Source organism: Electrona antarctica (genome assembly GCF_951216825.1).
Source record: "Electrona antarctica genome assembly, chromosome: 18".
NCBI classification, from domain to species: domain Eukaryota; kingdom Metazoa; phylum Chordata; class Actinopteri; order Myctophiformes; family Myctophidae; genus Electrona; species Electrona antarctica.
The window spans coordinates 1,865,486-1,877,862 of NC_136799.1; the positions used below are offsets into that span (position 1 = coordinate 1,865,486).

Here is a 12,377-nt window from a genome sequence, read left to right on the forward strand (position 1 = left end):
GTCCAATGCTGGGCACTCTGAGATCGCTTCATTCTCAATATTGAGGCTCTCGCAGTTTTGACGGACAGCTCCTGTTGCGCGCCGTCATCCAACGCGTAGGTCGCGCGCGCATGGACGAGCGGGTCTGTAATGATGTTATTGAGCGCAACAGCGGAGCCGTCGCGCGCCGCCCACTTCAGCTGTAATCCAGAGCGGTGGCACAAGTCATTTAGGTCCATCCAGTCAGAACGCACACCGAACCCCGGGGTTCTGATGTCCAGTTTTCCATTTTCCTTTATTTTAAATCCGAGAAATTGCGTGTCATTCTCCTCCGCAGGTGGTATTTTGCGTCGCTGCAGGTGCGTGAGGAGAGACTGTCGGGCCATTTCTCTAACAGTTGTGTCATCGCTGTTGAGCATGTTGAGAAGGTGTTGGGTTCTGGTGGCAGTGTAGATCCACTCGATATTCGGGACACCCAGTCCTCCCTCCCCGCGGGGCTGGAAGATGATGTCGCGAGTTGAATGGGTATTTAAACACAGCCACTTCCTCACCAGGCTCACCGTCTTGTTGTTCAACTCTGCCAGAATGTTCTGTGGTATATGGATGTTTGCAAACAGATGTTGAATCTTTACGATTGCCAGTTCTACGATGGCCTGTAGTTTCATCAGGATGGGGAGAGGAGATGTGTCAATAAGGTCGAGTCTGACAGAGTAGTCGTTAGTCAGCTCTCTGACCTGCTCTTCCCAGTCCCCCGCAACATTGAAGTGATGCCCTAGATATGGGTATGTCTCGTGTCGTGCGTAAACACGGATGGGTTGCTGCTGGATGGTGAAGGAAGGGGGGCGGTCGCTTTTGGCTTTATACCACCTATTCCCGCCGCTGCGCCTTTCATAGAAAGTGGCGCATTTAGTATGTTTTACCTCCAATCTTGACCATTGCATAAACTCCTCGGTGCGGGAGAGCATTGAGTGGATTACGCTTTCCTCCCGTGATGCGATCATGACGTCATCGGCATAACCCTGCACTGAGTTTGGGGATCTTATGCCCTCCGGTGCGCACTGGCGCATCCATTTTATCCAGTGATTGATAGCCAAGATGAAGTTGACCGCACTCCAGGGGCATCCGGTTTTAATACCAATATCTAGTGGAATGGGATCTGTTAGAATATTCCCACAGATAACCTGGATGTAGGATGTTGTATATACATCCGACACGATGTCAATGTACTCTTGTGGCAACTTTATTTCCTTCAGTGCGTAAAGCATGACGCTGTGGGGTAGTGTTCCAAACGCGTCGCGGAAATCCAGGAAAACAGCAAAGAACTTGGCCGAGTCATGTTTAAAGTCATCAATAGCCGTCTTCAGACAGAATGCATGCTCGTCCATGCCCCGACGGCTAATGTAGGCTTTCTGGTCAGGTGAAAGAGTCCCAGTTTCAGTGAGCCATGGTAGAGTGCGGGCTAGCACACATTTCATAAATATTTTATATATTGTTGGTAGAAGTGATATATCTCTCCATGTGGAGGGGTCGTCGGGTACATTGCCTTTCTTGGGGATTCTGTATATCAGAGCACCTTTCCACGAATCTGGCACTTTACCATTTAATAGGCAGATGTTAAATATTTGTGCCAGGATTTTGGTCGACAATTGCTTAATAGCTTTAAATGTCTCGTAGGTCACTCCGTCAGAACACACACACACACACACACACACACACACACACACACACACACACACACACACACACACACACACACACACACACACACACACACACACACACACACACACACACACACACACACACACACGGTCTGTCTGTCTGTCTGTCTATCAATCAATCAAACACATTGCCCAGGGACCCCCGTGTGAAAACACATGCCCAGGGACCCCCATGTGAAAACCCCCAGGGACCCCCATGTGAAAACACCCAGGGACCCCCATGTGAAAACACATGGCAGGGACCCCCATGTGAAAACACATGCCAGGGACCCCATGTGAAAACACCCAGGGACCCCCATGTGAAAACACCCAGGGACCCCCATGTGAAAACATATGCCCAGTCCCATGTGAAAACATATGCCCAGTCCCATGTGAAAACACATGCCCAGGGACCCCCATGTGAAAATATATGCCCAGGGACCCCGTGTGAAAACACATGCCCAGGGACCCCCATGTGAAAACCCCCAGGGACCCCCATGTGAAAACCCCCAGGGACCCCCATGTGAAAACACATGCCCAGGGACCCCCATGTGAAAACCCCCAGGGACCCCCATGTGAAAACACATGCCCAGGGACCCCCATATGAAAAGATATGCCCAGGGACCCCCATATGAAAAGATATGCCCAGGGACTCCCATGTGAAAACACATGCCCAGGGACCCCCATATGAAAAGAACACACTCTCTCTCACACACACACACACACACACACACACACACACACACACACACACACACACACACACACACACACACACACACACACACACACACACACACACACACACACACACACACACACACACACACACACACACACACACACACACACACACACACCTATGTGTTGCAACACCAGCCATTGACAGCTCATACATCCAAACAGAAGAGTCTTATCTGATTGTATTCAAACTATTTAAACTGCTGTACTAAGAAGACACATAATCAATTCAATGTCACAGATGAGATCCTAACAGTGAATTATGAGCCCACAATGCACTTTGATTTAGTGGTATTAATTTGTGGTTTGAAGCAGCCTTGACAGCCGTCTCCCCTTTGAGAGAGAAGAAAACACAGCAGAGAGTATATATAATGATATTGCGATGGAGCAGCTTCTGTTGCTAGATCAAGACCAAAGTGCCAGAACTAAAGGGCACTTAAAGGTTAAGACTTGTGTTGAGGTTTGGGTTGTGTAGTTACCTTGACACGACGTAACTCCATCAACACTATATTTTATTATTATTTTTTTTTTTTAAAGATATTTTTTGCGGCTTACGCCTTTTATTGGTTTTTGAAGGGACAGACAGTAGGCTGACAGGAAACGGGAGAGAGATGGGGGAAGACATGCAGTAAAGGCCGTGTCGGGCTCGGGAGTCGAACCCGCGGCACACTGCGACTGGATTACCAGTCGGGTGCCCAGACGGTTACGCCACCGCCTGGGCCACTATTTTCAGCGCACTGAGCCCACTGTGCAATGCGAACCAATTCGGCGAGTGCACTGCGGTTTGGCAGCGGTGGCCGAACGGATTGCGGAGCGGTCTTGATACCGGAAGGTCGCCAGTTCGAATCAGCGGTCCGACACGTTAAAATTACCACCGCTGAAGTGCCCTTGAACAAGGCATTGAACCACTACGATGAAATGTGTTCTATGAGCAGGGCCTGGCTGGAAACAAGTTCTTGAGCTTAGCCCAGATACCCTGGGTAAATATAGTAATCATTTCATTTCATCATTTCATCTTTTCATCATTTCATTTCATTTCATTTCATTGGTATTTCCGAACGCGCCCTTAGTCACAGACACACAAACCCTTGTAACGCATACACAGAAAAGGCCGGTTGAACGAACATTATTACCACACGCTACAATGGCAAATGCGGATGACAGTGAGATCGGATGCTTTGCGGGTTGGAAATACAATCATTATTTTGAGTTCTTGCGGGTAAAGGACGACAAAAACATTGAGGTGAAATGCAAATTGTGTGGCGGACATAAAGCATTGTCTAACTTCAGCCAAGAAGAGCAATGCAAATCTAGTAAAGCATCTCAAAACAGTCCACGAGGCTACGAAACGTGTGGCCAAAGATCCTAAATCTACCACCACCCCGGGTACCAGTGCGGGCAGTGCACGCCTCAGTCAGATGGACCAACACCACCAAAACAGACAAAAATCGATTTTAAATCGCCACAGCAGCATGTCACCAAGAGTCAACTTGACAAAATGATTGCCAGGTATGTTAAGGAAATGCTTCCCCTCTCAACGGTTCCTTTCAGAGCACTGGTCATCAAAATACCAGTGAAAGCAGGGCCAATGTGCAGAAATACATTTTCAAAATACCTGAACAGTGAATATACTAAAATGGAAGATGAGCTCAAAAATACATTTGACAAATTAGAATATCTCTGTACCACTGCAGATATATGGACTGCAAACACTTAGTATTGTCAAATCAAATCAAATCAAATTTTATTTATAGAGCACATTTACAAAGACCAGAAGGTCAACCAAAGTGCTGTACATGAACATATAACAAGCATACAATCAACACAAACAATATAGTAAAACAACATTGAAGCAACACAAGCATTTAGACAGGGCAACTAGGTCAAGCAACATTGAATGCCAGGGAGAAAAGATGTGTTTTAAGCAACGATTTAAAAGCCTCTAAGGAGCGGGCAGACTTAATATATAGGGGTAAACAGTTCCAGAGTTTGGGGCCGGCCACTGAAAAAGCACGGTCGCCTCTGGACCTGTAATAAGAATTTGGCACGGTGTATTGTTAACTTTACGGTGTAAGAAGAGTGTACTCATTTTGTATTTGATTATTATTTATTTTCTTCATATTGCACAGCACCATTTGTTTTGAAGGCAAGTTGAGGCTACAATAAAGATGCCTGTCAAAATTTCTGAACATGTTTTATTGTTCCACTACATTTCATAATGTTAGGAGGGAGTTGTCTTTTCTCTTACTGTGCGACAGAATAAAAAACCTTCTTTTAAATCGTTTTTTATATTATTATTTTTTTTAAAGTAAAGTAAAGTAACTTGAAAATAGTTACTTTCATAATTGAATAACTAGTAAAGTAACTAGTTACTTTTTTAGATAAGTAACTATAACTATAACTCTTTACTTTTTAAAAGTAACTTGAACAACACTGCTAATGCAACACTGACCAAGAGTATAGCCTATTTGTCCACTATTGACTACAAGTTAGACATGCATGCTTACCTCATTGGCTTTGCTTCATAGAAGGGAGGATTCCTGTCCATTCCAGCGTTCCCCAGGACTAGTTACGTGTAAGAACTGCAACCAAACACTGAGATAAATAAACTAAACACAGGCTAATAAAGCTCAAATGTCCCTCCTTGTCTCACAGGTGTCTCACAATCACGGTCCCCTGAGCAACAACAGCTGTGCAGAAAGGAGTTCCACCTGCCTCAGCGTTGCCAGATCTTGCCAGAGAAACAAGCGGTCTGGTGACAAAGAAAACGGGCCAAAGGAATGAATAGGCCACGAGCGCGCACGCGCACGCACACGCACACGCACACGCACACACACACACAAAACTTGGTGCATAAACTATCTTCTACCCCGGTGGTTTTAAACCACTTTTCATATCAAGGTCCATTTATATTCATTCGGCATTTGAGCCACAGAACAACAATTTGATGAGGTTTAGCATCTCAGACCCAAAACTTTGAATATTTGTGTTATCGTTGGATAAGATTTTGTGCATGCTGTATTATTGATGAGGCACCTTAACTATAGGAGAGACGACAGACAGGCAAACGTTGAGCAAAATAGCAATTAGTACGCATTATCTAATTGTGTAGACTTTTTGTAAATGAAGTAAGACTTTTGAGAGCGTGAAATGAAACCAATAAGTGGCCCCGTAACCGTAAGGGTCCATTTGGTTTAATTTTACGCTCTGTGAGCTTACAGTAGATTGGCTATTTTCAGCATGCAACCAACCAAGCATATGAACCAATTTTGGGCGGGAACCCCTTTTGGTGTTTTAAGCATTATGTTATACTTTAGCTATTCAGTATTTTAGCTGTGACGTGAGCGCCCCATCCTGAGATACATCCGGGTCCTACTTTGTGTCGCTTTTGTGTCCCCATAGAGTTATACTGTGACGCTCCGTCGGACTAAATCTGAGACCAAAACAACCACGAAAGTCTCATTTTACAAACAACAAAGCTGCGCTGCTTTCCCAAATCTGGCGGTGACAGGCCGTCTGCCCCACACGGAATACTATACTATTTTATTTCATTGTGTCAACTAAATCCTAATTAATGCAAACTAGATTCAACATACTCAAGCCTGCAAACATTTTACTGAGCAAATGGACTGTTACCACCTTCAATAATAATGATAATAATAGTCTTTATTGTCTCCACATCATCTTTTTTTTTGTCATAGACACTTGTACCAAACATTAATAATTCTACTCGAGTTGGAAGCATTAAGACCCATTTTAACCCTCAACTGAAAAATAACGTCATTGTAAAAAGATTCACGCGTTTAGATATTCTATTTACAATGAGATGCGGACGGGAGCTGGTGCCACTTGGACCCGGATGTTACGTAGCACTACAAAATGACGTCGGACTTAAATACTGAATTCAAAAATAGCAGATCTACAAGCTCATAGTGCGGCACCGAGTGCCGCGCTATGAGCTTGTAGATCTGCTATTTCTGAAAAATTGTGAAAATGTGGCACAACTATTTGAATATATATGCTTTCACAGCGGACGTTTTTAACTCAAATCTTTGCTTCTGGAGGATGTCTGGAATAATATAATTTCAGATGGGTGTCGGTGGCCCTATTACATGTCATTTTTGGGGTCCTTGACATGAAATATTGAGATCCACTGATACAAACATAGGTATTTCAGATGATGATTTATAAAAAAATAAAAAATAAAATCGACCACAGGCCTAAATGGCTTAAATGATTTGCCTTTTAGTTCTACTGGATCTCTCTACTAGTCCCTCCCATACATTTTAGTCTCTATGCCCAGCTGTTTGTGTGTGTGTGTGTGTGTGTGTGTGTGTGTGTGTGTGTGTGTGTGTGTGTGTGTGTGTGTGTGTGTGTGTGTGTGTGTGTGTGTGTGTGTGTGCATAGACATGTAAAGGTAGACACCCTTTCGTACATTATGTGAAGTAATCACTTGAGTGGCAGCGTGACGTAACGTGCCTTGCACACTTCCGGCGTACTTCCTCTCGCCCAGTGGAAATTCTTCCACCCCTCCTTCAACACACATCGCTCCAACCAACTGCAGCGGCCAATGAGGTCGCTCCAACCAACTGCAGCGGCCAATGAGGTCGCTCCAACCAACTGCAGCGGCCAATGAGGTCGCTCCAACCAGAGTAATCTAGTAAGAGAGTAATGACACTCCCGTTGACTCTCATTGTAACAATGGAATGCGGAAGTGCTCATTCTATCTCAATGGAATAGTTCCAGCCATAGGAGCAACGTTTGGAACTATCGCCCATACAATTTACAATTTACAATTTAGGCATTTAGCAGACGCTCTTAATCCAGAGCGACTTACATTAGGCAAGAACAAAAGTATGGGAATACATCACATATATAACATGCATTTATCAAGAAACGGGTACCATAGGTACCCGCTTTGCGGCGAGATCAAAGCGTGTCACCACTCTCTTACTAGATTACTCTGGCTCCAACTGCAGCGGCCAATGAGGTCACTCCAACCAACTGCAGCGGCCAATGAGGTCGCTCCAACGAACTGAAGCGGCCAATGAGGTCGCTCCAACGAACTCCAGCGGCCAATGAGGTCGCTCCAACGAACTCCAGTGGCCAATGAGGTCGCTCCAACGAACTGAAGCGGCCAATGAGGTCGCTCCAACGAACTCCAGCGGCCAATGAGGTCGCTCCAACGAACTGAAGCGGCCAATGAGGTCGCTCCAACGAACTCCAGCGGCCAATGAGGTCACTCCAACCAACTGCAGCGGCCAATGAGGTCACTCCAACCAACTGCAGCGGCCAATGAGGTCGCTCCAACGAACTGAAGCGGCCAATGAGGTCGCTCCAACGAACTCCAGCGGCCAATGAGGTCGCTCCAACGAACTCCAGTGGCCAATGAGGTCGCTCCAACGAACTGAAGCGGCCAATGAGGTCGCTCCAACGAACTCCAGCGGCCAATGAGGTCGCTCCAACGAACTGAAGCGGCCAATGAGGTCGCTCCAACGAACTCCAGCGGCCAATGAGGTCGCTCCAACGAACTCCAGCGGCCAATGAGGTCGCTCCAACGAACTCCAGAGGCCAATGAGGTCGCTCCAACGAACTCCAGTGGCCAATGAGGTCGCTCCAACGAACTTCAGTGGCCAATAAGGTCGCTCCAACGAACTTCAGCGGCCAATGAGGCATCTATTGTTTTGAGGGGCGCTAGCCTCTCCTATATACAGCTTTAAAGATGGAGTGCCAAATTGTTTGTATTTTTCCAGTTTTCCATGTGTCTATGAGGTGACAGTACTTCATTAGACACCCTGGAGGCGTTTCCATGTGTCTATGAGGTGACAGTACTTCATTAGACACCCTGGAGTCGTTTTTATGTGCGATGGTGTATTTACTTTGTATTTAAGGTTTCTTCCTGGAGGCTGAACCCTTGACAGTCAAACGGGCCAATGAAATAAACAGTAATATAGTGACATCACACTATCAGCCCCTCCCCTAACCCCTCCCCCTTTATCATACAACTACAGATGTGGGTTGGATCACCACCCATCACCACCCACCAGGCAAACCAGGCATACTTAATGAACTGGTGGGCGTGTCCACATAAAAGCATGATTTTAACAAATACTGTATTTTGGAAAAAGTATTTATTATATTATAATAATACCTGATGATCATGTTTTAGGGTGGGAAAAAAATTGTGGCACTCCATCTTTAATGTTTGTCCTTCAACGATGCTTGTTTAAGAAAACGCCTCATAGACACAAATAAATGTAATGTTTGTTTTGAGGACTAAAACAAACATTAGCACCCGTTGCTAAAACACACATTATGTTGTAATAAGGGCCTCTCTCGGCCCCACCTCTCTCCCTGTGTTTTTGGCTCCAAGATGGCCGCAGCACCAGGAGGGGGTGGCCTTACTGGGCTGCGTTCACAAATGCAAGACACCTGTCTTGTCTCGCGTTTGTCTTGTGTCTGTGTTCAATGGCCACACCAATGCATTTCCAATGGAACCCCATATGGTTTGACCAAACATTTTGTTTGATGGGGGGGAGGGGGAGGGTGGCAGAACACATCCATCAAAGCTGTGTTCAGACACAAGTCAGGTGTCAGACACAAGGCAAGTGTCTTGAATGCAGCCCAGTAAGGTCATATGTCGATTTTTAATATCTATGTTGTGTGTGTATACCACATAGCGATATTTGATTGGTTGAGTAATGTGTGTACCCACATAGCAATGATTTGATTGGTTGAGCACTGTGTGTACCCCATAGTGATGATTTGATTGGCTGAGCAATGTGTGTAAGTTACCCATGCCATAGCGATGATTTGATTGGTTGAGCACTGTGTGTACCCCATAGTGATGATTTGATTGGCTGAGCAATGTGTGTAAGTTACCAATGATTTGATTGTGAGAGAGCAGAGAATGTGAGGATAAAAATCACACCCGTGTGAAGTGAGGGGCGCTCTTATCATCGTATACACCATGATGTAAATTCTCCATTCATTGTCAATGGGAATTAAATGTTTTTGTAAGAAAAAAATACTGATTTTCTCAGGCAGGACTGTGTATGCCTTGACCCCGCCTCTAGCTGCCGCTGATTGGCCAGGCCGTTTGGTGGCCGGAGCATCGAGTCTGCCTGAGAGTTCCCAGATGGGAGCAGGAGGGGGGGAACCCAGTGTACTCTCTGCTGCCCCATCTGGCGGAGTCAGGTTAGGTCAGACAGGGTTGAGCAAAATGTACATTGTTAGTTTGTGTGTTTCTTTGTTTACATTTAGTTTGTTTATTTGTTTAGTTATTTGTTTGTTGTGGAAAAATAAAAAAAACAAATCAGGGTTCAAATACAAAAGCATCAAGAGTAGAAGGTCGACGAGCTCCAAGCGCGGCACGATGCTTTTCGTGCGACGCTGCAGTACGAGTTCACGTAGGGCTTCGATTTACGGAATGGTCATGAAGTGTGGGTCATGACCGAAAGAATAAGGTCGCGAATACAAGCGGCCGAAATTAGTTTTCTTCGACGGGTGGCTGGCATCTCCCTTAGAGATAGGGTGAGAAGTCCAGTCACACGAGAGAGACTCGGAGTAGAACCGCTGCTCCTTCGCCTGGAAAGGAGCCAGCTGAGGTGGTTCGGGCATCTGGTTAGGATGCCTCTCGGGCGTCTCCCTAGGGAGGTCCTTGACGCACGGCCCACTGGGAGGAGACCCCCGGGGGCAGACCAAGGATCACGTTTTGGTCAGGGTTCGTTCGGTCTTCAGCAGTAGTCGTCCAGATCAAAGACGTCCTCCTCGCCCTCCTCCCCCTCCCCTCCTCCCCCCGTGTACTCCATGCCCTGGAAGTCCACGCGGTAGCGGAGGAGACCTCCGACGCCCCCGAAGCCCTTGACGAACTGGGAGCCCTCCTGGCTGCGGTCCGTGACGATCTCCATGGCGGCGCCGTACTCCTTGTAGCTGTTGGCGAACCACTCCAGCAGGGGAGCGCGCTCCTCCACCTCCAGCTCCTGGCCCGTCTCGGCGTCCGTGAAGTTGGCCTTGTCCCTCTCCTGCCTCGGCGTCAAGTACAGCGTCTTCCTCTCGGCGGCCACCGCGACGGTGGAGGGGGAGGCCTCGGCGGCGCCGGTGTCGCCCTCCGTCGCTGCGGTCGCTGCGGTCGCCGCGGCTGCGACGGAGGAGGACAAGGACGAGGAACGCGCACGGAGCACGTAGCGCATGGTCTCCAGGTTCTCGTGGACGATGAGCGTGTCCACGGCGCCCATCTCCAGCGCCCGCAGCGTCTCCTCCACGCCGAAGCAGTAGCGGCCCGTGTCCTGGTTGATCTCGTCGAAGTAGCGCGCAATCAGCCTCTTCTCCTGCACGAAGCGCACGTTGTTGAGCACCTCGGCCGACAGCTCGATGGCCTGGTTGAAGCCATTCTCGCCGCCCGCCGACACGTCCACCAGCTTGAGGATGCGCGCCTGCAGCCGCGCGTCGAACAAGTCCGACTGGCTCAGCTCCGTCTTGAAGTCGGCCGAGCCGGCCAGCACCAGGCCCGTGACGTTGACGCGGTCCGCCGACAGGAAGAGCTGCGCCGCCGTCTCGGCCACCTTGCGCACGTAGTTGTGGCGCTTCTCGGTGCGCAGGCGCGCAAAGCGCAGTGCCGACTGCCCGCCGCGGCCGTGCTTCTTGGGCAGGTCCACGGTGAACTTGTGCAGGACGTCGCGCGCGTTGCCCTGCAGCGTGCCGAAGAGCGTGCCACCGCCGTCGATCACGATGAAGCCGAACTTTTGGTCGTCGGCGAGCAGCGCGCTCAGCGGCTCCGTGTGGAACTTGTTGTCGCACAGGTAGAGCGACGTGTTGATGGGCCGGAAGGGCTCGAAGTGGATGTTCACCTTGCGCTCCTTGCCCTCGTCCGTCACCACCGTGCCGCAGTACACCACCAGGCCGTTGGGCGGCACGCGCGTGTAGAGCTTGAGCCGCTGCTGCGCCGACGTGATGGCGCCGAGCACCGACAGGCGGTTGACGCGGGACTTGATGTTGGCCGCCGTGCCCAGCTCGTCGGCCAGCATCTTGGCCACGCGCGGGATCTGGTCCTTGGGCGGCGTGATCAGGGAGATCATGCTGGTGCCGTTGCCGCGCGCCGCGTCCAGGCTCTTGATCAGCTTGCGGACCTTCCAGATCTCCACGTTCCTGTCGGCCGCCGTGCTGCCTCCGCCGCTGCCGCCGCCGCTGCTTCCGGGGTCGTTCTCCGCCATATTGTCTTCTTCGTCGATCTCTCTCTGCTGCTGCTGCTGCTGCTTCGTGCGGTCGCTCTCTCTCCGGGCGGTCGCTCTGTCGGTGGGTCGCCTGTTCTCGAATAACGCCACTTCTCGGGGGGCCGGGGTTATTATATGGGGCGTGTGTTGATGACATCATGGGGCGTGTGTTGATGACATCATGGGGCGTGTGTTGATGACATCGAGTATCGACATATATGGGCAATTTGAACCGGACACAACGCCTATACGGGTAGTGCGAAGACGCGCTGTGATTGATTGGCCAGTGCACTTGGGCAAAGGTGTGCTGTGATTGGCCAAATGATGGCAAATTACATAAGTGGGTGACTTCATCGTCATACATCATGATAAGAGGTTCCCCTCACTTCAGAGGGGACAACCGTATACTCCATGTATGAAAGAACATGTTTGTAGACAACCGTATACTCCATGTATGAAAGAACATGTTCGTAGACAACCGTATACTCCATGTATGAAAGAACATGTTCGTAGACAACCGTATACTCCATGTATGAAAGAACATGTTCGTAGACAACCGTATACTCCATGTATGAAAGAACATGTTTGTAGACAACCGTATACTCCATGTATGAAAGAACATGTTCGTAGACAACCGTATACTCCATGTATGAAAGAACATGTTCGTAGACAACCGTATACTCCATGTATGAAAGAACATGTTCGTAGACAACCGTATACTCCATGTATGAAAGAACATGTTCGT

At 48.5% G+C, this 12,377-nt stretch overlaps 1 protein-coding gene across 1 annotated transcript; it reads right to left on the reverse strand.

Moving 5' to 3' along the window:
• Positions 1-10,156: 10,156 nt before the first annotated feature.
• LOC306942598 (eukaryotic peptide chain release factor subunit 1-like) lies at positions 10,157-11,575 on the reverse strand (the record flags this gene model as incomplete). The annotated part of the gene is made up of 1 exon (XM_079528605.1): positions 10,157-11,575. The coding sequence occupies exon 1, from the start codon at positions 11,495-11,497 to the stop codon at positions 10,157-10,159; it is 1,341 nt and encodes a 446-aa protein (XP_079384731.1). The 5' UTR covers positions 11,498-11,575.
• Positions 11,576-12,377: the final 802 nt, after the last annotated feature.